Below are 27,857 nucleotides of genomic sequence, written 5' to 3'. Positions count from 1 at the left end.
AACTTTTTTTTGCCCATCACCGACTGGCTGGTGAATGCCAAATTTTACTAGCCACTCACAATTTTATTTTATAGAAGAAATTTTTTTATATGGAAACATTAATTCCTGATAACCTTTCATGTTATTATTATTTTTACCTTTTGCAGTTTGTGTATGGTCTAAGGTTGATTACTGGGTTTTCTGTCCAATGTGTTTTTGAAAATACAAAAAATAAGTACAAAAATTAAATTAACCTATAAATTAAAATTAATAGGAGAATGTGAACATAATATGCAATGTAATTTTAACAACATATGCAGTATATACGCATACAATTTAAAGTTTGGGGTCAGAAAGATTTTTTTAAAGAAATTAATACTTTTATTCAGCAAGGATGCATTAAATAAATTTTCATCAAAGAATTCTGAAGTAAAATTCAATGTATCACAGTTTCCAAAAAAATATTGGACTGTTTTTAACATTGGTAATAACAAAAAACTCTGATTTCTGAAGGATCATGTGGCACTGAAGACTGGAGTAATGATGCTGAAAATTCAGCTTTGCCATCATAAGAACAAATTACAAATTTTAATTTTAATTTAAATATATTCAAATTAAACACACAAATTTCAAAATATTACTCTTTTTACTGTATTATCGATCAGATAAATTTGTGAACATAAGATACTTTTTAAAAACTTTTTAACATTTAAAAAAATCTTACAGACCCCAAACTTTTGAATGGTAGTGTGTATAACAGCCAATCAAATGCGCCTCACCAGCAAGAGTGTGCTGTTGTTAGAATACAATGCAAAACTGACCTGCAATTGCGAAAAATACACTATTTTGGCTGGTGGCGTGTGTAAATTTCTCACTCTGGTCTAAGTGATCAGTAAGTCGCAGCCATTTACTACTACTCTGTTTGGTGTTGACAGGCAGGGGAAAGGCCATCGGTTTGTGTTTTAACAGGCATTCACACATTCTCAGTCAGCCTATTGGCTGGGAGACAACAGCCCCCCGTTTGTCAGAGATCCAAGTGTCAGAGAGTGTGGCAGCTGACGTGTCCGGGAGCGTACTCGACCATGCTGTTAGCATCTTTTGGCAGGCTCTGTGCCACTTCTGAGTGTCTGAGATAAGCGCAGCACCAGCACGGCATATTTAATTAAGTCTGACGAACAGAGATCAGGTGAGCTACCAAATTAAATGTTCTTGTTCAACACAACACAGTCCAGAGGCATAAAAAAAAAAATCACTACAACAGCACAACAACAATTTACAATGATCAAAAAAAGCTAAAGGGCATCCGTTCATGCATCTCTACAGCATATGATAAACATAACTGCATGATAAAAAACAAAACAAAACAGTAACTAAGGAAGAAAGGAGAGATGGCTGAGAGGAAGAACGCTGGGATATTTTAACATGCTTGCATTCCTTTGTTAACAACCAGAGCAGAGAACAGGAGGGGAAGTTTGGTGATGTCACACCGTTCTTGGCGCCCACGGTGGGATTGAGCGTGAGGCGTCTCGCATCAGGCGGTCCTTAATCTGACAACAGTGGGAGAGCCACTACAAACGCATGATGCTGCAGAAGGTGACAAAAATACTGCAGCCGTAGCTGAACACGTTGACAGATTGTACGTTTTTAAATCATTTTTTCTGGGGGTCCTGACAAAAAAAAAAAACTCAAGAGATCAAAGGGTCTTTTGAGTCCTGGAGGAGGTGATAGACAGGTCTCGAGAACAACACGAGGCTGTGAGGGACTCAAGGGGAAAGGGAGTACTCTGATATGAATGTAAATCTTGTAGTATATACTCTCTGAACATTGTCTTTTGATATGTGGGTGCAAGTGAGAAAGGTTGGGTTATACACGAGCAGAGGTGAGAGTCAGTGTTAAATTTAGCACAAATGCAGTGTTTCATCTCCTTTTCTCAAGCAGGCTTCACTGCTCTGGCTTTTAACATTGCAGCAATAACAAATCACATTAATAGCCTATAAGCCAAAATAATGATGACAAAGGCACAAGCAGACACCAAACGTACCTTTCGCCCTTGTCAATGAATAAAGGTATTCCCTGGCTTACAGGTGTAAGATAATTAATTCTGGAGACTGTAGACAAAGGCTTGAGAAAGGAGGGGGAAAGAGGACCTCTGGATTGCCCATAGGGACAAGTTTAGGTTAGTTGATGTGATAAAGACAATAAAATAGGGTACTCACTGGACTGGGCGGTCTTGGCTTCGATGGGCTGAGTGAAGACCCCAAGCCCCATTTCAGAGCGGGCTGCCAGGGAGAATTTATAAACAGTGTCCGGCTTCAAACCTTCAACAGCGTATGAGCCGGCAGGATCGAAGGTGACGTGGATCTGAAGAGAAAACATCAAAAACACTTTCAATCTATGTGTCCTATCCACACTCCACAGGTTTATTTTAAAGTTGGAATAAAATTTCAGTTTTCTGGTTTCTAAATGCACGTTACTGCGAACAATTCATCCATGCATGTTAATATTATAATTTTTTTACCTTGTAATTTTTAATTCAAGTATAACTCTAAAATGTTCCAATCTTCTCCAATCTTTTAATCCTCTTAGTTCACCAAAAACAGATCGGTCTGTGCAAGAAACTCAACATTATTTATAAAATTATTACTTGTGGCAAGCGGTCCTGCATCTTTTTTACATAGGTTGCAGCATCTAAGGATAAGCACAAGTAAGTTTGCAGAGGCTGTGGATTACAGGTAATAATGTTTTAAAAATACGTTCAGTTTCTTGCACAGATCGAATGTTTCGCTTCATAAGACCTCTATGTATCACCAGGAGCCACGGATATTTATTTTGTTTTGTCTGTATAAGTCTTTTTTCGACTCTTAACGTGACGGTAGCAATTGAATTGCATTATATAAATCACCAAGGACTACAGTGTCAGCAAAAAATCTTCTTTACTGTTCAAATGAAGAAAAAAAGCTTTTCCAATCAACAAACGATGGCTAAAAACATAGTTTTTTTTTTTGTTTTTTTTTTCAATAATCTATTTCACTAATATGTACATCATAATATGAAAGATCTTTTGCTACTTCTGTTTCATTGTGACTAACACATTAGTTCTGGGGCTGTGGGATGTATTGTGAAGTGGGCGAGGAAGACTTAGTCATCAAATCCAATTCACTTTCAAACATTTAATCTACCGCACTAATGATAAGAACTCTGTCCTCTTCTCCTTGTATGGTGATAAGCACGCCCACTGAAGTCCACCTATGCGTGTTGTGTGTGTGTGTATCAGATTCAATGACAGGAAGAGAGAGATTTTGAGAGAATAAAGGTTTTCATTTCGGTCTGTTTTCATAAAGTGTGAATTTACATTGTTCAACAAAAAAATGGAAACTGGCACATGCAGTTGTCAATGTTTTTTGTGTTTTTAGTATAACAGCTAATATTGTAGGCACATATTTTATCCTAATTTGTAAGTATCAGCTAAATGAATAAATCTACATATATTTTTTTTCTCATTGTTTATTCAACATTTTAAGATTATGGGGGACAAAGAAGTTGTTCACTAACAACATGGAAACACACTTTCTGGAAACACACTGATGGCTATCATGATGAGAGTGTGCATAAGGCATCTGATCTCAATGTTGATGAACCGACATCAAGAAAACAGATCCAAACGGCCCATTCTGGCATCAGTTAGAAACACTGTCAAGCGTTGAGCATTGAAAAGAACATTCTGTTTTTGAAGCCAAAAGCACAATCTAATTCTATCAACTGACTGCAGACTTTTGCCTGCAGTCATTTTGTGAAATGTCAATTTTGGCTATCTTTCATTTGTATCCTTGGCCCACAGCAACAGCTGTAGACTACCAATATCAGGTCTGCTTGTAATTCTGAATGAATCGGGAAGGAACAAGCACTGACATGATACCTTGTTATCCGAGTCATCCTCCCAATATAGCAGCTCATATTTAATAATGGGGTCCTGGACCGGCCACAGCCAAGTTAACTGGATCCGCGTATCCAGCTCCGCCTCAGCCTCAAAGCTGGATGGCTGAGCAGGAACTTGAAATCAGACAGACACAGACAAGTTAGCGACAACAGATTCACAAGTATTTTTAAGGTACTGACATGAAATAAAACATGCAAGGAAGGGCTGGGTATTGATACACATTTCCTGATTCAATTAGACTCCAATTTAATTCAATTATAATTTTGTTTTGATTCTGATTCATTTGGGTGCATTCAAGTAACAATGACAATTTTGCTTGTAAAAGAAAAGCTTAGCTATTTTTGTAAATTAAACAATGAACCTTCAAGTTCGATATATTCTGAAAATATTAACAACAGGGCCCAATCCATCCATTATGTAATATATCAACATACTCCATAACCAGAAGTAATGATAACTTGATGCTGATTCAGCAACCACTCTGAAGGATTCAGTGAGTTTATTAGAAGAATTCCTCAGACAGATTCAAATGGTAACAGAGTCTTTTTGAATTATCCATTAAAAACACATGGTTCAAATGAGTAATTTCATGTGTTGTTCATGAATCGGAATGGGAGTCATTTCATGGAGTTCATGAATCGGACCGCTACACTGTTCATACAATATGTTACTGCATGTGACATCATGATTAATTTTTACCCAGCCCTATGTATAAATACTGATGTATTATTCACTATTCCCAAAAATTCACCTCCTTGCTGTGTCTTGACCTGCAACACATCAGATGGGGGCCCGTCCCCTACAGATGTGAAGCCCAGGACACGCAGGCTATAGGTAATGTCGGTGGTCAGGCTCGAGATTGTGGTGAGACGGCTGTCGTCCGTGTTGTGTTTCTGCCAGGCACTGAGAGGAGCGTCCAGGTCAGATGTGTAGTAGATTCGATAGCCTCTAATCTGACCATTAGGTTCCTCCGGCGGTTCCCACTGCACCAACATGGTGCTGGCACTCAGCATACGTGCCTGGACGTGCAGAGGTGGGGAGGAAGGCGCCTGCTCACCCGTTCGCGTCTCAACCGGGTCACTGGGTGGCCCACGGCCGATGTTGTTGACCGCCATCACGCGGAACTCATACTCGGAATAAGGGCTGAGACCACCAATGCTGTAACGCGTGGTGGCAACACCGTCCACTTCTTGGAAGTTGGTGTCCGAGGTCTTGGCCCGGTACTGGATAATGTAGTAAGACACAGGTTCAGGGTTTCCAGAGTCCCATGTCAGGGTAACGCTCGTAGCTGTGGTTTCCGTCACAATGAGAGATGTAGGAGGCTTTGGGAGAGCTGAGGAGTAGACAATAAGAAAGGAAATTAAATGGATGACAGTTTATGTAGGCTAGGCTGCCTACACGGTACACTCCTAAAATAGAGAAAGACGTGCAATGTAAGACAGCGAGAGAAAGAAGAAAGGCCTGCATTCTGGTTATTCACAGAAAGGCAGACCGTGCCGCCTCATCATTGTGTCTTTAAGATTTGTGGCTGGACTCCAGATAAATGTTGGTGACATTCTCCAAGTCCATATTGATTGGTGAAGTGCAAAGTGCAATCAATAGAGGCAGCCACGATGACGAGGAACGAAGTCTGGCAGGGCTCGGCGTTGTCTGGTGGGACCAGCCACACTGATACAGCTCCAGACATCTGGTCTGGGTAAACACATGCTCAGAATAATCTAAAGCCTTTCATTTTCTCAGAGCCCACAGTAAAAACGCGGGAAGTCCCTAAAGCTCAGTCAACAGAGAACAAGTGTCCATGTTTTTTTCTTTGTGTGCATTTGCCAGGCGTACCAAACAGCTGGTCAGAACCTTGGGGTTGCAGATAGAAAATAACTTTTCTGTTCTCTGACAACCTATTCAGGGTCTTGGGTAAAATAACAGTGTCTATATAATCTTTAAACCTAAGAAAATCTACAAAATGGACCTTATTTATGTTATTAATAAACATTCTTGGTCTAAAGCCGAAAGTACACTTCCCTTGTCTTGCAAACAGTCCAATGTAATTTTCGTCATCAGCACAGTCCGCTGATGTACTGGCTCACATCAATGAAGTGTACTTTTAATGGCTTGCACACTCAACAAGATGCAAGGAGGAGCAGAACGTGGAAAATGAAGCATACCTAGGCTATTACTGCAAAATATTCCTTCAAAAGAATCACTATTTTTGTGGATAGAGCGGTCATTCGAGGATCTTACCTTTGACAGAAACTTGTGCGGTTGCCTCAATCATACCGAGGGATGAGATAGCTACGCATGTGTAGTTGGTCGACTGACGGATGTTGTTGAGCTCCAGGACATTGCGCCCCACGGGCATCTCCTCATCCTTGGTGAGCTCCACATCACCAGCCATCCATTTGACGTAGGGCATGGGGGCACCTACTGCCACACAGGTGAGGTTGACACTGCCCCCTGGCATAACCTCGTGATTGGTGGGTGGGATGGAGAAACGGGGAGGCACTCGTCGTACTACCAGAACGAAGAAGAAAATGTGTTGTGAGATTCAGCATGCGTGATATTGTAGTACTTTTATGTCAACTTTTAATATAAAAACCATACACGGGGAAAGCTATTGTGATTACTACATCTCTTGTGTAAATACTAGGACTATATCACAAACATGAACAAACTAACATGAAGTCGAGCTGACAGGTCAAACAAATTCCCTTCAAAGGCCGGGCTGCCACTTTTTCCATTTGTTAAAGCCTGAAGCTTAACAACTGGAGGCAGGAAGTCAATACTATGGCTCACACATATGTGCAGAAAGGGGCGATAAACCAATACATGCCGGAGGAAAGGTGAAGAAGGCATCGTAATGGTATTTCGTATAGAGTGAGACATTAAAATTCATGCCAAAGGGGAGCTTTATTAAATTGTGGATTTGAAAAAAAAAAAATCGTCCTTGCTGAGAAATTGCAGGATGTAGAGTTTTCTCTGTCAGTTTATCGCCTGGTGGCACTGAGACCCTGCTCTGTTGTTGCTCAGTCCTGCCTGGATTCGGGAACCTGTCTGAGACCTTGTGGGAGACGTATTGTTCGCAGGGCCCTCTCTTTGTGAGCCTCTGATATGCAGATAAACCTGACATTAAAAGAGGTTCCCATGGAGACGAAAAGGAGCCTGCTGACACCGTGCAGAGATGGGGAGGAGAGAAGTGAACTATCAATGTGGGGGCTGAACGGAATTCAAACCAGTCTTGACCTAAACGGACTCGAATGAGTGAGGCTCTTGGTGTACGAGGAACTAATCCACAAGGATCAGCATGAGAAAAACATCAACATTTTTAAAGGATATTCTTTTATCCATGCAAATACTAGTAATGCATTTCACTCTCTATAATGTAGTGCTCAGAATCAAAGATGGTGGTAGATACTAATGCTGAACTATTTACAAGCATCACAAACTGGAGAGACTTTTCTCTCCTATTCTCTCAAAATAGGAGTATAAAACCACAGCACATTAAACAGACTCTTCCAATTTGTGTTAATGACCCGCTGCCTCATGTCTGTCTATGGAGAAATGGCATAGGCAATAATTGGTTTTTGCACAGGTCTTCCTGAAATTGGATTCTCGACTTCGTTCTCTCATTTTATTTTCAGATAGACACTGCGACCAAGCTTGTTATTCTCCTCATTATGTTTGCATTGTAAAGGAAAAACGATAGACTCTTGAGCATTTTTTCTTTGAATTAGGCTATGTAAAATTCTAAGTACTCCAAGTCCACTGTTGCAAAGAAATTACAGTAGCAGTAGCATGTCTAAGAAATACAAATATTCACTTTATTGATTTCCCTGGAAGTCTGACACTAACTGTGGAGATGGACATACGGTGACGATGATTTGAAGGATAAGAATGGAAATTCGGTGTGGGTAGTAATACAACAGAAGTGTATTACTATCAAAATAAACACTGAGGATATTTATATTATAATGTTTCAGGTAACAGGGAACAGGTTGGTTACAGGAGCCTTTATCATGAGTCAAACCATACATGCATTGTGGGATAAAATGGACACTCAAACCTGACAAAAAAAAAGATAAATTAAATAATTAAAAATATAATTACGGGTGATTGTTTGTCAAATTTAACGGGGATGTTTAACAGATTAAAACTAGTTTGGACTAATTAACAATGAACTGTTAACCCTTTTATTCCAGGCTCATGCAAGTCATCTGACACAACACATTCAGCCTGATAACACAGGTTTTATAGCAGGGCAGCATAGCAGAGGGAGTGGGATTGATAACAAGGGTCTCTGATTAAAGAGGGATCCAGATTGAGGTCTGCAAGAAGCGGTTAAAATTGAAAAGAACCAACCTCCTCGAGGGTCTAAGTGATGAGGTGAGAGTTTGACCAGGTGATATGAAGGAGATGAAATTGAAAGACAGAGACAAATGTGAGACAAGAGAACAGGGAAAAACATTTGTATAATTTCATGGTGGTTAGAAAATGCAATGGAAAACTGAATAAAGACAGTGACACACACTTGAGTTAGATTTGTATATACTCCACCATATATCATACTGTAGGTTGTTAAATGTTAAAGGTAAATACAGGCCTGTTTAAGCAATACATTTGCTTACACATAAATGTAAGCAATTTATCACTCCATGTATGATGTCTACAGGGAACACAATCACATTGATAAAGGTTAATGGTAGACATTAATTTAAGGGACTAAGTTTGGTTATAGAAAGCGGTTGCCCATCTAGTTTATAACTTTGCATGTAACTATATTTAACACTGTAAAACAAAACTGACAATCGTATTTTGCTGCTGTGTGAACATGGCTTAATTACTCAACGTTACTCAGTTTTAATACACTACCATTTAAAAGCTGGGGTCAGTTTTTTTTTTTATTTTTTTATTTTTTACTAAAATTAAAAGTATTCATTAAATCGACCAAAAGTGACAGTTAAGACATTGATAAAGTTTAAAAAAATTATATTTCAAATAAGCCAAGAAATGCTTCTTCAAATCAAATTAGAATGATTTCTCAAGGATCATGTTACTAAAGATTGGCTGCTGAAAATTCAATACTAATAAGAGTATCAAGAATAAATTACATTTAAATATATATTACGGTAAAATAGAAAACAGTTCTTTTAAATTGGAATCATATTTCACAATATTACTGTTTTTACTGTATAAAATAAATGTAGCCATGGTAAGCATCTTGAGCATGGTTACTCTTCTTTCAAAAAACATTAACAATCTTACTGACACCAAACTTTTAAAATCTTTTCTATATGGAACAAATAATGCATGGGGACCAGTTTAATTGTGAGATAAAGTTTAAAATATAAATATTATAAAATATAAAATGTCCTGTGACATATAAAGCCTTTTCTAAGATATAGTCAATAGATAATATTAAGATATTAAGTAATAGTCAACTTAGAAGTTTTTTCAACTTTTTTTGCTTGTTTTTAACTTCCAAAAGAACAGCACAGGATGACTGACATATTATTAACATTTTCCTAACATATGTTGGGGGAGTAACTTTACTGCCATACTATACAGACAATTCAGAATGATTGAACATCTTCTGACAGCTGTCTCTGTATGCATGCGAGCATACATTTCCATATCTCCAGTGAGGCAGACAAGGCCACTGAGATCATCTAAAAGAGCCTTAGGTCATAATGTGCCACAAACTTGACACATGAAAGATGATGATGTCAGTTAAAGGCTTGTTAAGAATGCCAAGGTAACACTATACAATACAATGATGTGCATTAGCGATATTAACATTTATCTTCCTTAAATATTGAACAAAGGTAAGTGGACCCATTCACACAATATATAATAAACAGATAGGCGGTTATGAAGTGTGCGATCACTTCACTCTATTTGATTTGTTGTCAGTTTCAGGAGCAGAGGAAAGAGAGCAGACAGTGGTTGACAACTTTTCACTATGGAATAAGTGGCTGACAAATGAGCATTCACATATACAGCCAGTATACATGACTGTGATTCTCCCAGGTTATATAGTCTTCTGTCAGACAGATGGACAGAGCGAGAGAATGAGAGAGAGAGAGAGAGAGACAGTCATAGAGCATTCAGACAGCTCCCAGAAAAGTGCTGAGGACCAGGAAAAGGGAAGCAGCTATTGAATACATAGATCCACTGACAGGCTGGCAGTCTTAGACACCCAACTCATCTAGCGTGAGCAGATAAATGAGCGAGAACGGGCGGCTGAGGAATGGGAGCAGGATACTGTGCTGAACGCCCTTGAAGAGAAAAGCATGATTAGCCGTTTTACAGAGACGCTTTGAAAAACAAGCACCCACACCCAGTCTGTGATGGACAGATGGATAAAGGCGACCCATTATGCACCTGTCAACTCTGAGGAAGTTAGCTGTTGGTATAGCTACAGAAGTTCCTGTTTTTGTTATTATTATTTTGGCTGTGCACGTTACGTTGCTTTGTAGTGAAATGTGAGGTCATGCAGACTGATTAACAAATTATAAATATTCATTTAACTCCATGGGGGATTTTTCAAAAAACTGTCAAGAACAAGTGTGGCTCTTCTTTCACCCCAAAATCAAAAGAAAATAGCAAGAAAATTACATTTTGTATAAAGAAAATGAAGCTTATTGGGAATAATAATAGCAATATATTATAAATGATGGGGGGTGATATACTATAAATAGTAGCATTATTTATTAATATACTATAAATAATAGCATTTATAAGCAGTAGGCTATTTCATCAATAAAAAAACAATATATAATTTAAATGCAATGTATTAGAGAATTTCATAAATAAATAAAAAGACAATATACCATTTTAACACTTTTTTTAAAGTAAATATTTAATAAATAATTGAAAATATCACAAAAGACCAAATATTGCTTAATAATTTATAATTCACATAATATTTTCAGAACTGCATTAAATTTAGGCTGATTATAAATAAAGTAAAAATGACCGCATTATTCTCTGTTATTAGATTCTTATGTAATGAAAAAAAAAATTAAACGTGTTTAACTATCACAAAAATAATCTCAAAATGCAAAACATCTTTTACATGACACTGTTTTCAACTATAAACGGAAAACTTTTTATGCGTTTTGGTCATTTATTTACACAACAGTGGCGTTTTGGGGGCCTGAAAATGCAAACTTTTGAAAATGGGTTTCAAAGAGCACGTGAATTTGTGAAAACGGTGATGTCATGCGCATGCGTATGCGTATTACGTGTTCAGTCTATAGGCGCGTAGTGTTTCTTTACAAAATGACATCGCAACTACAGCCCTGACATACATAAACACAACGCTTTTAATCGTTTCCGTGGATCCGTGTGAACAGAGATCGTTTTGACCACGTTGTCATCTTTATGCTGAAAATGAGAAGGAAAAACGTTTCCGTTTTTAGGACATCGATGTCATGTAAACACACCCTTAATGTTCCTACAAACAGGCTTCCTTTTTAATGCAAAATACAATTTAACCCCTTTATACTCAATGTGTTTAGACGCCACTCATAGCAACCTCGTGTGATTGAGTCGTACGATGACGTCTGCAGTTTAATCCCATTGTATATAACATTTTTGGCCGTTTGTTTGACAGGAAGCATGAGAAGGCTTAGTCTTCACTTCTTGCGTGACAATTACTGGGTGGCACCGTAACGTCACTAGCTGGAGGCCACACTGGCAGCCAGCCATAAGCTCCCTGTTATTACCTGCATGGAAAGAGCTGAAGGGGTTGACACTCATAACAACAGCACTCCCAGAGTTCTGTTTCACAGACAATGCCTCCACACCATTATACCTTTAAATCCACATATTAATACTGCAGGTGTCTTCCGTGGCACTAACCTTCGGTTAACCCTTTTTGTCTTTTCGCTCTCATAACAAATACTTTAAGGAATATGCATGTTTACCTGCGCTTCAGTTGCTATGAAATCAAAACAGAGTAGGGAATGTTTGTTTTTTCTCTGCACAGTTTTGTTCAACAAACTTTAGTTTATCTTGGCTCCGAAATGCCAGGCAAAGTTCAACACATGTGGAAGTCAAAACAAAATTGCAACATGGTCTAAACAAAGGTGTGAAGCATTGTTGAGGAAGTTGTTTTGATAAGGGCGGCACCTGGAGCGTGTCTCTTACCTCGCACGTAGAGATTGGCGGGGGCAGAGTAGCGCGTCCCGGCGCTGTTCATAGCTACACATTCGTACTTGCCCTGGTCTGATTCCTCGCTGTTTTCAATCTGCAGAGCTCCTGAAGAAAAAGAGAAAAAAAACAAGGGTAAAAGTCACCTCTTTGATTTACGAACACGATTATGAATCCCCTGACGCAACTTTCCCCAACAAACCACAAACTTTCACTGCAAACAATCAGTAAACACTCCCTGTTTAAATGTCAGACCTGTTCCACTGTGTATATAGTTTATTGGCCGAGAATGCTGCCTAAGACATGCATAAAGCTGATTTTGCAGGTTGAGGGAGTCTACAGCTTAACATATTTGCCTTTCACTGTCATTAGGAAAAGCTTTCGGGATATTAATGTCATTGACTCGGAGCCAATTACACTACAGCACATGACTTTATTACTGCTGTGGCATATTTATACCAGAATAAAACATCAATAGCACACAAAACTACGCAGCCTGTCTGGTCACTATAGATAAAAACTGTGCTTCATAAGGTTACGCGAGGACAATATTTAATTAGTCTTTTAACACATACACTGCTGGTCAAAACGTTGGAATAATTAAGATTTATTTTAACGTTTTTGAAATAAACCACGGCTTACGCTCACCAAGGCTGTATTTATTTGATCAAAAATACAGTGAAAAGAGTAATATTGTGAAATATTACTATAATTTGAAATACCTTTTTTTCATTTGTGATGCAAAGCTGAATTTTCAGCATCATTACTCCAGTCTTCAGTGTCGCGTGATCATTCAGAAATCATAATGACTGATTTACTGCTCAAGAAACATTTCTTATTAATGCTGAACACAGTTCAGTTGTGTAATATTTTTGTTGAAACTGTGATATACTACTATTTAAAAAAAGGAAATGAATACTTTTATTCAGCAAGGATGCATTAAATTGATCAAAAGTGTCAGTAAAGACATTTATAATGTTACATTATAATGTAAACATTTCTATTTCAAATAAATGCTGTTCTTATGAACTTTCTAATCAAAGAATCCTGAAAAAATAAATAATAATAATTATATATATATATATATATATATATATATATACATACATATACACACAGCAAAATGTTTTCAACACTGATAACCTTTAATAGAAATTCTATAAAAATCCAATACAATTTATAAAAATTTAACTTTGGCATGACAGAGAAACATTACATTTGAAAATATATTAAAATAGAAAACAGTTATTTTATATTGTAAAAATATATTCAAAATATTACTGTTTTTACTGTATTTATAATGAAATAATGCAGCTTTGGTGAACAAAAGAGACTCAACAAAAACATTTAAACTCCATTCCAAACTTTTGACCAGCAGTGCATTCATTCATTGAAGATATCACTTCAGAACACAAAAGGAGGCAAATCTCTCAATAATGTGAAACAACATTTAGTGTGGCAGATACTTCATATCTACCCATTTTGACATGGGCAGGAACATCAAACAAAAAATCAATCCAGGTGTCCTAACCACAGATACGGTGTTTGCTTCGACAAGACTCTGCCAGGCTCTTAATCAAGCAAAAGCACACATATTTAACTCTGGCAGTGGTGTACCACCATAGCATAGGTTATCACCTGCTGTTTACCCCCGACTACTTCCCAGCATCCCAGTGCTGCAGGGAAGAAATAACATGCACCACTAACCTTGCCCAATCTCCAAGTTCAAGGAAAACGGATTGGTGGTGTTTCCTACACTGACAAGCAGCAAATTACTAATCAATTCGGAGATTGCTCAGCACTGATTGCCATCACCCCTCAGTCCTGACAACACATCTGATTGATGGTGCCATATTGTAAAGTAAAGGGACCACAATAAAGAAAAATAATACAAAATCCCATCTAAATCAAAGGAGGAATGTGAAAATCACACTTTCATTCGCAATTATGTGAATTTAATATTTTTTTATATTCCTATATTTTCTTATTTTAAAGCATGCCTTTAACATATTTAACAGTTACAGACACATTGACAGTTACAGACACAAAACAATTATAATCTTTTTTAACCATCAATGCATTCAAAGTGTTCGGTATGACATGATACAGTATGTTAAACAGATAGTTCACCCCAAAATAAAAATTCGGTCATTTTCTCAACCTAAATGATGACAGTTTTTTCATTTCTGGGAGAACTATCCCTTTATTTCAAACGGAGATGAAGTATGCCACACGGAGACATGCATTTTTGAAACAAATGAATACACTGCGGGACAAACTGTGTGTCTTGATGAGGGCATGGAATTGTAATGAAGAGGATACATGTCCCTTACTGATAAAGGAGATACAAAACAATGAGCTGAGTGAGATGAATTGAACAAAAAGACCTGTTTGTTGCGAGCCAGATAAATTAAATATCCGGCCCACGAACACTGAGCAACCACTCGGGAAACATAAGGCAGTGTCAGCTTATTTCTCCTCAAGTGAGCCAGACGTACTTCCTGATTCAAAACCTGAGGTGAGCTGGGTAACAAACAGACCTTTGTTATGCGCCGTACACTTTTCCTCTTCTTTTCGACTTCTTTTTACAGTCAAACTCCAGGGGTCCTAAGACCACTGATATTGCTAACCGAGTGAAGTAGGGTAATGGCGGATTTGTCAAGTACTCGCCTCTAGCAAGTGTGTTTCTGAAATTCATGTTTCATTCAGAACTGAGAGCGACTGTGTGATTGATCGAATGCTCCATCTTAACAATCAGGGCCGTGCCCTCATTTCCCATACATACTCATTTTAGCATAAGTAGTATGCAAATTCAATCATTTCAATTTCATTACAGCCCAACTGGAATGTGAGAGAGACACTCTGGAGATTCTAAAGACGGCCTTCAGTCTTAAAACCAAACTCGTAGCATAATTTTAATAAGACTCTGGCCACAGAATATTCACAACAAACGCACGACACAATAACTAGCAAGAGTCCAATATCGTCCCCTCATCCAAAGTATAGTTCATCTAAAAATGAAAACTCTGTCATAATTTACTTACCCTCATGTCATTCCAAACCTGTATGAATTTGGAACATAATTCTGTGGAACAGAAAAGAAGATATTTTGAAGAATGAATTTCTATGCAGTAAACAATGAATCTCGAAAGTTCCTATCCCCATTCATTTTTACTGCATGTAAAATGGCGACCAAGACGTTCTTCAAAATCTCAAATTTTATGTTCCACTGGTTTGGAGTGACATGAGGGTTTGTACATGATCATAGAATTTTCATGAATTATTCCTATAATATAAGTAAGTGAACCGCCTCCAAAATAATGCCCACTTTTTTAGTAATAAATACACTACTGTTCAAAAATTGTGAAGAGAAGGCTGCATTTATTTGATCAAAAGTACAATAGAAAACATTCATATTTTGAAATATTACAATTTAAAATAACTGTTTTCTATGTCTATGTTTTCTTCTTTCTTCGCTCAAGAAACATTTCTTTTTAATGAAAATGTTACCAGTTTTGCAGAATATTTTTTGTGGAAACCTTGATAATTTTTTTCCAGGATTCTTTGATGAATTGTAATATTCATATGAAATTGAATTAGAAATCCTCTGTAACATTACAAATGGCCTTACTGTCACTTTTGATCAAATGAATGCATCCTTGATGAATAAAATTATTAATTTCTTTCAAAAACAAAAAATTCTCACTGATCCCAAACTTTTGAACAGTAGTCTATTACTGTTAAATTGGTTAGATATAGACATCAGAACACAGACAGGTTGAATGCCGGGACAAAGGTTGAATATGTACTGAACAAGCAGGAAATGACAGTGGTGGTGATGAGACGGTAATGGAGGAGACGTTTCGTGAGACACATTTCAGCTGTCTTACCTCGTATCGGCGAACCCCCTAGGTGAAGTAAATTGAATGCAAACAAGATTGAAGAGAAGTGTTAGTAGACAAGAGCGATAGACAAAGAGAGATAAGGAAAACAAAAGGGGGGGGGGGGGGGGGGGGGATCAAATGAAAGTAAGCTTAATTAAACAGAAAGGAATCAAGTTGAGCCAGACTACTGCTCTCCGAGGATTAGTTGAATGTTGGCTGTCTGGTGCAACAGAATTAGCTCAAAAAAAGAAAAAGATCTGAGGGAATATTTTTCTTTGTGGTAGAATTCTGAAATAATTTAGGTGTCTGCCAAACCTGATGCTTTAAGGACAATTTGCAGAGCTTAGGGGAACAATCAATGTCTACTTATGTTTTTGTTATTTTTTGTTCACAGCATTGTTCAGAAAATCACAGGACCATGGCAGGTTAAGGCGACAAGTTTGGTGTGAGAATAGCAGAAACAGCTAGCAACAATTCTGTACACGTGAATTTAAATCAACATGAAATGTCATTCGATAAATGATAAACGGCATTTAATTACTTGTTATTTAATAACTTCCATTAGCATTTTTATTAGCATTAGCTTTTAGAAAAGCCAAAGTCTTGCTTATTTCAACAGCAGCCTAAAACAATGCATAAATACATATTTGTCTATTGGCAAACACAGTGGTGTACTGCTATGAATGGGAAAAACTGCAACACGCAATATGGTGGATCTAATAATGGAAGTCCCACCTTCTAAATAAAAGAGCCAATCGTCAGTTGGAAATGTCATCGTGTCACTGCACATCACTGTTAGACGCTACGGTTCCCATTGAAACCTGAGATATATGTTTTTTAATGCTATTTGAGCATAAGAAACAACATATCTACAATGTCAAAATTTGCTGCTGATTTGATATGTTTTATTTAAATGTGACTTTGGCATGCAGTTTTAAAGGCAAGCAGTTTGGCAACCAAGCAATGTGAGTTTGGCAAGCTGTTTTCAAGCCGAAAAGAGTTGGTTTTGCATGCCAGAAATATCTTTCTTGAGGTGTAGCAAATATGGCATTCACCTAAGAAAGAGTTCATTTTGATTTCATGTCGACTTAAACTATCAGTCAAATCACAAGGTAAGGTTACTTCGTCATTACCATTGTCTATCAGAAAACACTTATCTATAAGTAAAACAGCAAACATGTCATTCAACATTCTCCTGAGGAGTAAAACGTTCAGATAAGCCAGATAAGACTAGCTTTATTGTCATAATTTTATGTTAAGAATGTTCTAAAGGGCCATAAAGTTTTGCGCCTCATGCCGTCCAGAGATAAGATCTTTGAGGAAGCAATGTTTGGATCTTTGGTGGAATGGTACATTTTGTTCATTTGACTTTTTGCAAGATAGAGGCATTCAGGATTCAAACTTTCAACTGTGTATTTGTAAGCTGTGTACTTAGACGCTGATGCTAGAAACTAGAGAACAAGCTCCGCTGTGACTTGCCCTCTAAATGAGGTGGATTTAGTGGAGTAGGATAAACTCTGAGTCAGTCAGGAGCTATTAATCCAGCCTGGGCAAAGTCCTGTTCATCCGTCTGATCCTAGGTCAGACCTGAGCCGTCTATCCATTAGGAAGGTCTACAATGTAAATAGAGCAGCTGATCCTCTCCAGGCCGCTCTCATATTCCATTAAGGGGTGCCTACAATTACCCAGACCATTTGCATGTGGCTTAAGACCCATTTTATGTTACGGCCACATCAATACATTTCTCCTTCAATGGTAAGCAAACACAAATTGGCAGACCAAAGGCCTGACTTTGCAAAAAAAAAAAAAAAAAAAACATTCTACCTTTAATTAGGTGGCAATATTGCATATGCATTAATTAAACTGAAAGAAACAGAGCTGTGTCGATAGGGTGTCTATATTATACATTTAGTATATTAGTTCCTGCTCCTGTGATTGGAGGACTGAAGAAGTGTGCCATCCCTACCTGAACGAAGCTGTTTAATTCGCCCGTTGCTGTTGATGTCTACAGGTAGGAAGTCCTTGAACCAAGTGATCTCCGGGTCAGGGTTCCCACTGGCGGCACAGAGCATCGTGGTTGTTCTTGTTCGCTCCACCACTTTTAGCTGAGGGCCCATGTCTATGGTAGGAAAGCCATGAGGAATCTGGTTTTCTGCAGCAAAAAAAAGAAAAACAGGTCAAGTCAGGACTCAGGAGTCAAAAATCTAATGATTTACCAAAATAAGGATAATGATCTCAAAGACCTCTGATTGCTATAAATCAAGGGTTAGAGATGTGAGCCAGACGTAATTGTCCTGCTAAAGCAAATCCAGGACTAGTCTCATTAGTGCACTGAATCAATTCACTTCCCAGAAAAAAGCCTTCCTTTGCATTAATAAGATCAATCCATGGCGAGACTAATCCACAGGACGTTTGTGTACCGTTATTCTAACATGTAACACCATATGGACTCCAAGCTTTAAGTTTTAAGCTGCAAGCTTATGTTTTAATCTAAATCTTTACAAGAGTTTGAGAAGAGGCAGAGCAAAAACAATGAGAAAAGAAAATGCAAATTCAGCTACAAATAAATCCAAACATTAAAAAGGATCAATACACTAGGTAAACTACTAGCAAGCCAGCACTATATTGATATTCCTAATACTTTCTAGTTTTACTTTTCCACAATATCACTGCCATTTTTAAATCCAGCATGAAGACCTGACGATGATATTCTTTATCTTCATTATTCATCATCTGAGGTTATGAGGTTTTTTTTTTTTTAAACAAAAAACAAACATTCATTATTAGTTTAGCATTATTGTTATTCAAATTTCAAATTGACCGTAACTAATTATTAGTATTATTATTGCTGTCATCATTTATTATATTTTTCTAACAACTTCAGACTACTGTTGTTAAATGTGCTTTATAGATAAATTACTTTTATAGGTTACTTTAGGACAAGATCAAAGTTTGAAAACTTCCCCATCGACTTCCATTTTTATAATGTTCACAATTCAAAATCTAAACAACAGCAATTACATCATCAAAACACTTGCATTCTCAATTGTCACTGGTCTTCTTTCTAGCATTCATTTGAATAATGAATTGTGATTGCTCTCTTTGTTCTTATAACATTTTAACCATCACCACCAAAAATGGTGACGTGTTGATACTGACGTGTTGATACTGACGTGTTGATACTGACGAAGTTGATATGTGCCACAGAAAGAAAACAAAACAAGTGACAACTTCAACATGCACCTGATGCGGCATTTAATTTAAGCAAAACCAGTCTAAAACTGCTTACCTAAAATTTAAACCTAACACATTTCATTTGCTGTCTTGCAAACACTGCTGTTTTCTTCTGGAAATGCAAATCTAGTTGGCAAATAATGCTTTGTCCTTCAATGGTTTGGAAAACACCCTTTCCACTCTGATACAGACCGAGACGCCTTTCACTATTTCTACACAAGGGAGTAACAGAGCAGATATCTCTAAGTATCAAACATTTGCATAATTAACACAAATCATATGAATAATATGAAAATGAACACTAATTATATCAGAAACCAGATAAGCAAGTGGGCAAGGCTGTAAACATACGGCTTCCAAGCACATGAAAACATAAGCAATGCTATGGCTGTGGCGCGGTTTAAAATGACTTTTTTTTTTTCTCTTCTCAAACATTCACACAAATGTTTGGATGAAAGCCCATCATGCATAATATTCACCCTTGCAATAGCAACAACATTACTGCAACACCACACTCTCTTTGATGCCAGGGTAAGCCAAAAGGCAAGGCTGAATTATTCAGTTAGAGACAATCCTCTGCATGTGACAAACATTCTAAGGCAGGGGAGCACAATCCTGTTCCTGGAGATCTACCTTCCTGAAAAGTTCAGCTCCAACCCTGATCAAACACAACAGAACCAGCTAATTAAGATCTCCAGGAGCACTTGATAATTACAGACAGGTTTGTTGGATTAGGGTTGGATCTGAACTGGTAGGTACTGTAGATCTCCATGAACTGGATGGGGCACCACTGCTCTAAGGGCTACAGAGCACCAAAGTCAACTGCGATTGATCTTTTCTTCTTATTGTAAACCCGAATAAGTTAGCAGAACTCAAAAAAATTAAGGCAATCGATTGCCTGAATTTTTTTTAAGTTTTGAAATTCAAAGTTTAAGTAAGCAGAACTGGCAGATTTTAAGTTTGCACTTAAACATTTCAAGTTAAGAACAATTAAAATCAGAGTACACTATTTCATACATTTAACTTAAAACCTTCATGTAATCTCAATGTGAACACTTTCATTAGTATTAACTTATAGTTTTAACAAGCTAGTTTGCTAACATACTATTATGTTATCATGCTAACAATAGTATGTTATACAGCACTTGCTGCATGAGTGCAACAATATAAAGATTTTATTTGCTCTCAAATCAAGCCGCATGCACCACTTGTCACCATGATGGTAACTATCCTAAAACCAACATTAACAGAAATTCTTCTAAATTAGCATAACAAAACATTAATCAATACTCAATCTCCCACTTAACATTAATCTTGTACACAAAAAAAACAACATTATATTACACTTAATTTTAGCATTTACTCTCCCATTCAAGTGCCATCGGCAAAGCATGCTGGGAAATAGACATCCCAGCTGTTTCAGTTAAACTTAAGTTTGTTTAAATCAAAATAAATCATTTCATAAAACTCAAAACAATGAAACAGTTCAGTTTACTTAAAATATATCAGTTCTGTGAACTTGAAAGAAAAAGAAAGTGCTAAATACTCATAAAAGTTAATTTGACTGAACTAATTAGTTTAATTTAAGTTTGTCCTACTCAAACCAATTAATTATTTTGAGTGTTTACAGTGAGTTAGTTCAACATTAAATCATTGAGCATCAAGCATCAAGCAATGCTTCTCAAGGAAGCTGAATTGAAAAGCTCTCACACAAGACTATGACTTTAGGACAAAGTAAATCAGACGCATATCCACAGTGAGCAAACCTCAAAAGGGTTATTTCACGAATCACTAATCCCCTTATGAAAACATCGAAAAAGGGAATAATTTAGAAAGCGGAAAATGTTGCGTGGAATCCCAACTGGAGGGAACTTTTCAGTACAAGGTAACTTGGAATATGAGGCTGTTCAAGTTATGCCTCATTAAGAAGCAAAACAGTCTGACCTTCAGAAACTGTTATATATCGAAGTGTACATTTTTGCCTTGGCGTGCTTGAGAGAGGTCAACTACCTGTACGAGTGTGGGCTGTATCACTATGCCGGTCCTTTTCTCTGAGCGGCTTCTCAATAAACAATTGAATACATTTTCGTGAGAAGGAAAACACAAATAGTACCTACAAAGAGTCATATAGTCAGCATGCAAACAAGGTAACAGAGCGCACAAGAACTTCTAAGAGAAAACCAACTGGGCTGTTTCCTCAGTGGAGTGTGAAGATGTGCAAAAAAAAATAAATGCATAGAAAAATACAATCTCTCCTAGTGTTTCAGGTGACAAAGTGAAAAAAAAAAGTATTTGAGAGCAAAATAAGTGACATACTTGAGCTATATGTTCACATATACTCGTTAAAAGTGCACCCAGTAATTTTGTTTTTCTTTTTGTGAAAGTCGTCTTAGAATTATACTGACACCTGTGGATGAAGAATCATGCATTATATTGCACTGCAGAAATGAGCTTTCAGTCATGATTCAATCATTTCATGTGCGAAAGAGTCGGATAACAGGAAGGTTACTGAGATAAATGAGTATTCAGATGGTTCATGTGACCACAACATGGCAAACACTATATGGCGGCCCGTGCCTTGTAAAAGAAAACAGCTTTTTCTAGGCTACCAATGCATCTGGAGACTTCATCTTACATACACTGTACTACTTTTTAACTACACATCACCACCCATAACTTTTTAATGAGGAAAAATTGCTGACTGCACCTTTAAATAGGCTTCTTAATATTTTGCTTCTTAGTAAAGTTTATAATGATGACACATCCTTAAAAGTATAGTGAGTTTGAAAAAAAAAAAGTAAATGGTATGTGAAGGTAAAAACAATGGAGAAAAATATGGATTTATTCCACAAAAGAAAACACAGAAGAAAAAAACAGATGGTTACCCTTTTGCATTTCCTAAATAAAAGCTCCATTCTCCGTCCTTGAAAGCACTTTTATCATTTACACCTCTTTACTATGCATGATGATTTAAAAAACAGAAGAAGCTCAGAAATGTGCTTTTAATACAAGTCTTGTGTGCTTGTATTGAGTCGAGCAAGGACTCCATTACTGAGATGAATAGGTAAGAGGGAAAAAAGTCTGCAAAATGTCCCGCTCTGTCCCGAGTCTGTGCCGCATCATAGACGTGGGCGCCACAGCAGATGGCGGTTTGAATTTAAAAAGCCTGCCAACGCTAGTTTCATTGTTTCCCCGAAGCAGTTATGACAAGGTGCTTGGCTCCGATGGGGTGATACATTTGGTGGGTAATTGGGATGCCATCTTGTAAAGAGCAGAGGGAAACTTGAGAGTGGATGGAATGAGGAGGAAGTAGGAGGAACAGCTCTGAAGAAATGTTCCAGCAAATAGTCAATAGAGAGAAAGTGAACTTTAATGACAGTGATGTCATGTGCTGAGATTCTCTGCTTGTGTTGCAGAGTTTTATTTCACCTTTGTCTGAGAGGTTACGCAACTGACTGAGGTCATGGTATACGAGAAGCAAAATTCCTGACAATTACAGACAAAAGAGTACAGGCTCAAGTTTTTATGCAACGTCAACACCTTATTTGTATCACGTTACTTTAAAAATGCAGTTAAGCCTACTGGCATTTCAAAGATAGTAGCTTGACTATGATTTACAGATTCATGACTACCAAAACCACATCTAACCTTCCAGCATCATGTCCTACTTATACACTGGGTGCGGCTCTATTGTTCTTTGTTCATGAAGGGTATATTCACATTAGATTGCTATTTTTTGGTTAACTTTCAAACAACTCAACTGCGTTTTCCAATGCATTTAACCCTATGTAGCACACAAACACAAAAAAACTACTGTAGAGTTAAAAAAAAAAACCCAATAATTATCAGTTTCCACAAAAATATAATATACAAAAATATTTTTAACTGTTGTCAACATTGATAATAAGAAGAAATGTTTCAAGCACCAAATCAGCACCAAATCCAAATATATTCAAACAGAAAAGTTATTTTAAACTGTAGTAAAATTTCACATTATAACTGTTTTTACAGTATTTTTGATCAAATAAATGCAGCTTTGGTGAGCTTAAGAGACTTCTTTTAAAAACCGTATTGACTAAATTTTTGAACGATAGTGTAGAGTTGAATGACTATGCTGAAGGCATATTATGAAATTATGAAATTCTTTCTGCAGTGTATCAAAGCAATCACTAGGTCTTCTTCAATCACTTAAGTTTCTAAGTTTAAATATGTTTTCTAAATTTAAAGTATGTTGTTTCTTATTGTTTGCTGTTTACAGTATACACAACTTCACAAAACCACTGTTACGAGCATTTTTTTATTTGAGGTTAGAGTTGAACAATATACTGTAACAGTACTATACTTTGTTTGTTTAATTATGGTGGTGTTTAATTGCTCATGCTCCCCTATTTTTACATTTAGATGACCTTTTTCATCATGTTACACTCATTTAATTTGTATAAACATTAACAATTTAATAACACAGTTATTAGCAAATCCCAAACTTAATATCCATCTTTCACACTATACATTATAATGTAGTGATGCCTAAGTTCAATTGTAACATTTAAAATGAATGATTTTCAGATTTTAGTGTTTTTATTTTTAAATGTAGACAAAACTGTATATAACTTTATTATTAATTGGTTCTCTGCCATAACATACAAATAATCACTGGCGCACATAAGCTGATGTAGGTCCTTCCAACTCTTTTAAAGCTAATAGTTAATTCCTTGTGACGACCTCCATAAACAAGTGCCATTGTAACAATAGTACCTGTGATAGTACCCAATCAAATCTCCTTCCTGAATGGGAAATCTACTGTTGCCATCCACAAACCCAGAGCGGGTATTTAATGAGACCTTACCAGAGCGATAAGACCGTGCAGGCCCTTGCAGATGGCAATCTATTGTATTTTCTCCTGGGTTGTGGAACCAGGCCAGAAGCAGCCAAGCTTTATCGATGCATGTGACCACAAAAAGGGAGCTAACAGAGTAGCACACCACAAACCCATCTGTAATCAGTTTTGTGGAAAGAAAAGGAACATTGTTTTTTGAGAAGCAGTAAATTACGCTCACTGAGACTTATATTCAATGCTGTGAGCGATCAGATAACAGAAGAACAGATCGAGGCTTGAAAGTCTGATATTTACAAAACTTGAGTGCTGAAGAAAACCAACGAATGAAACTGTTGGCGAACAATGGGAGAGAATTAATTCTGTATCATTAAGAAAACAAAGCAGCGATGCTGCCAAGAGAAATAACAATGGCTTTTCAGGTAGTCGGGAGTAAGTAGGACAAAATGTCCTGAAGGCAGAGAAATGGAACGGTGAACTCATCTAATGTGAACAACAAGCGCTGCCGTAAACATGGTTTAGATATGCATAGGCTGCATGTCCTCAATGCTGGGTCAGAGCAGAGAGGGACATAATACACATTACAGTCGATCCGACATGAGGAGTAATGTAGAGGGGGTCACCGTGGGAGGATAAAGAGGGAAATGGAGGACAGTAGGGGTACATGCCAACCTCCTGCCAGCTCCAATTACCAGTGAGAATAGAGCATGGCATGTGGGGTGATGGGTCTAATCAGAACCCCGCTGAAGAGACAAGTCTCTGTCCTCAGACCCCACTGTGAAACAGCCCGAGTGCTCTCCACGTCCACGTCAGCCGGTGTTATTCTCACCCTGCACAAACACGTCGCCACAGAAGAGGATGCTCAAATAGTGATGAAGCACCGTGGGGCACTCACACCGAGAACAAGCCGTTCGCCAGAGACTGATCACGCATGTTTAGATCCAATCTCATGAGTCTGGTGTAATGTCCATGCTATATGCTAACTGTATGCGTTTAAAGGGACAGTTCACCCTAAATGCTACATCGTTTGAAATAATATGATAGATTTAGGTGAGAAACAGAGTGAAATCAAGATACGATTTGAAGAACAATTAGTTTATAAATTGAATATTACCATTTCTCTCAGTTTCACACAGGCCCTATGGAGAACTTGTGTTTGTTACACAAAGTGAATGTAGACTTCATTGGTACTTTGGCAACCTTTTTGAAGCACCAACTTTCTTCAAAATAATTTTTTGTGTGTGTGTTCCACAGAATGAAGAAAGGTATACACTCTTAAAAATTAAAAAAAAAATTTTTTTATCTATGGTTCCACAAAGAATCTTAAACATCCATGGAACCTTTCCATTGCACAAAAGTTTCTTCATAGTGGAAAGGGGTCTTCGGATTATTAAATATTTCTTCACACTATAAAAAAATGGTTCTTTGAAGAACTGTTCCATGAAAGGTTTTTGGGGGATTCTTAAATGGCATCGCTGCGAAAACCCACTTTTGGAGCCAGTGTAAAAGAAAGACATTTTTGACTGAAATATTCCTTTAAGCATGTGGAGGTCTCAACTGTTATAGAAGAACAAAGTTCCACAAACACATTTTGGACAGCATATCCCTCACACTGAATCTCTCTCAAGTAAGGGAACTTCTAAACTAATAGCAGTTCTTGGGAAACAAATGTCCTTGTAATTTCCAGAAAGGTGTGTATGAGAGTGATGGATGACGACAATTAAAGGGGACATCTCTTTTGATGGAGGGAGCAGAAGGGTTTCTGTAATGATATATGACAACATATATTTTATATTGTGTAGGTCTCCTGCTAACTGGTTAACTCAATTAGTTAACTCAGTTAGTCGGTTAAGCTTTCCTGTAGCTCAAACAGTAGAGCATTGGGCGCTTGCAACGCCAAGGTCATGGGTTCTGATAAGAATCAAGAACTGATAAGAATGTAAATGTGTACCTTGAAATGCAATGCAAGTCGCTTTGGATAAAAGCGTCTGCCAAATGCATACATAAAATGTAAATGTAACTCACATTATTACTGTCTTACTAAAATTCTTCTGCTGATCAGTTGTGGGCCACTATTACCTAAAACTGTGTCTTTTAATGCAGATTGTCTGTCGTTCTCACTACTTTGAGATTAAATATGGAGCAAGATTTGTTTTACCAACGTTTATGTTACATCAATCATTCACGCTAGAGCTCGGCTAATGTATGCACTGTTATTGATACAGTTTCCACGTTCACCTGTTCACCGCAATAAATAAGAAAAATACTAGGTAAATAAATAAGTACAACTAAAATAATCGGTTTGTTTGATGGACATGCACTTGTTAATGCTGATGGTGAGGAATTACAGTTGCAACATCTCATAATGTACCTCAAACTGAGTAGTGAATCACTGAGAAACGTCCTTCTTGATTGTCCTTGTGATGGAGGTTCGGGTTAAATAACTAGTTCATCCAGTGTTTCATCATCGGACTCGCGCTCAGATTGATATGGTACAATCGACGTCATTGTTCGTTACTGTGTTTAGTTTACGGTGTAGGAAGCCTCAGGACAAGCAGAGCTGACGTTATGGCAATGGACGGTTTTGTTTTCGACACACGCGCTGCACGCGGTAAACCAATCACAACAGACTGAGCTGTCTGGCCAATCAGAGCAGAGCAGCACGCAGAAAGGAGGGATTTAGAGAGATTGATTCATCTGACGAGTCATTTGAGAATCACTGAAAATGTGGTGATGTGCAAACGTATATTATGAAAAAATTAAACAGTTTTTTTTTTACCTTTGATGCATGTAAACCTGTTGTAGGAGACTCCAACTTTAAAATAGCATAATAGGGGCACTTTAAGTAAAATTAACAAAGAAAATAAGTAACTTTAACTTGGCCAGTAAAAGGTTGAGTAATTTCTACTTAGTTGAAGTTTCCTTCGCAATACACTTTACTCAAACGATATAACACTGAATTTAACCACTCTTTTAAAGTGAATGCCTTACTTAGAGACATCTAAGTTCATAATACAATAGATAGTGTGCAGACACATGAACACATAGACCTCAATACTTGGTACACAATACACAATGATGGTAACATTCGATGGATCATTTTTGAGTATGAATGTGTCATTTTGAGTAGAAATTGAACTTCAAATGTGACAAAATGGCAAGTTACTAAACCTAACAATAAAATCAATGATAAAACAGTGCAAGTGCAGCTGAAAAAAAGTTATTATTAATTATTAAACCCCAGTGCATGATGGGAACACCAGTATCAGAAAATCTGGGTAGTTTTACTTCATTTTATAACGTTGATATTTATGCTTTAATTTCTGCAAGCTTGAATTGAGTACTAATATAGAATTTACTTTGTTTTTTGCCTGAACTAACTTTTTCAAACAGAAATTACATAAGTTTTTTTCTGTAGTATTTACTTCACCACAGAATCATTTTTATCAGTGTACTTCAACATAAAAAAAATACACATTTACCTTCTAATTAGATCATACTCTCAATGTAGCCTCTCAATACTTACGGATAACATACATTCTAGAGAATCAAAGCAATTACGAATGAGAGACGGCAGGCACTGTATCCGAACAAAACACCATTCATTTATGAAAGATGACATCAGTGTTAGGTGATATCAGTGACAGCCTAGATATCAGACAGCACAGAACGCTGTTTTGCCTGCAGGCTGATGTAGGAGATAACTTTTACATGCTATTATAGTTGCATTTTTGGAGACAAGACAGTGCTTTTAAGATGAAGCCAGAAAGGCAAAACATTAAGCTGTTTAGAAAAGAGCAAAAATATATGTTACATATTTATCACATGTGAGATAAAAAAG

The 27,857-nt window shown here is 37.2% G+C and overlaps 1 protein-coding gene across 9 annotated transcripts in view; it reads right to left on the bottom strand.

The window, feature by feature from the left end:
* Positions 1-27,857, bottom strand: part of ptprfb (protein tyrosine phosphatase receptor type Fb) — a 196,713-nt gene that overhangs the window by 58,441 nt on the left and 110,415 nt on the right. For 4 of the 9 annotated variants that reach the window (XM_084121080.1, XM_084121078.1, XM_084121074.1 and 1 more), the window contains exons 5-10: positions 17,915-18,100; positions 12,062-12,172; positions 6,155-6,424; positions 4,668-5,249; positions 3,896-4,029; positions 2,196-2,340 (exon numbers count right to left, since the gene is read on the bottom strand). In XM_084121080.1, coding sequence (XP_083977206.1) covers positions 2,196-2,340; positions 3,896-4,029; positions 4,668-5,249; positions 6,155-6,424; positions 12,062-12,172; positions 17,915-18,100 — 1,428 coding nt within the window. Of the gene's footprint in view, positions 1-2,195; positions 2,341-3,895; positions 4,030-4,667; positions 5,250-6,154; positions 6,425-8,269; positions 8,282-12,061; positions 12,173-15,954; positions 15,973-17,914; positions 18,101-27,857 lie in introns of all 9 variants that reach the window. The other 5 variants (XM_084121073.1, XM_084121075.1, XM_084121079.1 and 2 more) reach the window with 2 other exon arrangements.

This window comes from Abramis brama, assembly GCF_963993115.1.
Source record: "Abramis brama genome assembly, chromosome: 7".
In the NCBI taxonomy this organism is placed as follows: Eukaryota; Metazoa; Chordata; class Actinopteri; order Cypriniformes; family Leuciscidae; genus Abramis; species Abramis brama.
Note: the sequence above shows the minus strand (reverse complement) of the source record. Positions and strands in the feature narration are given on the sequence as shown.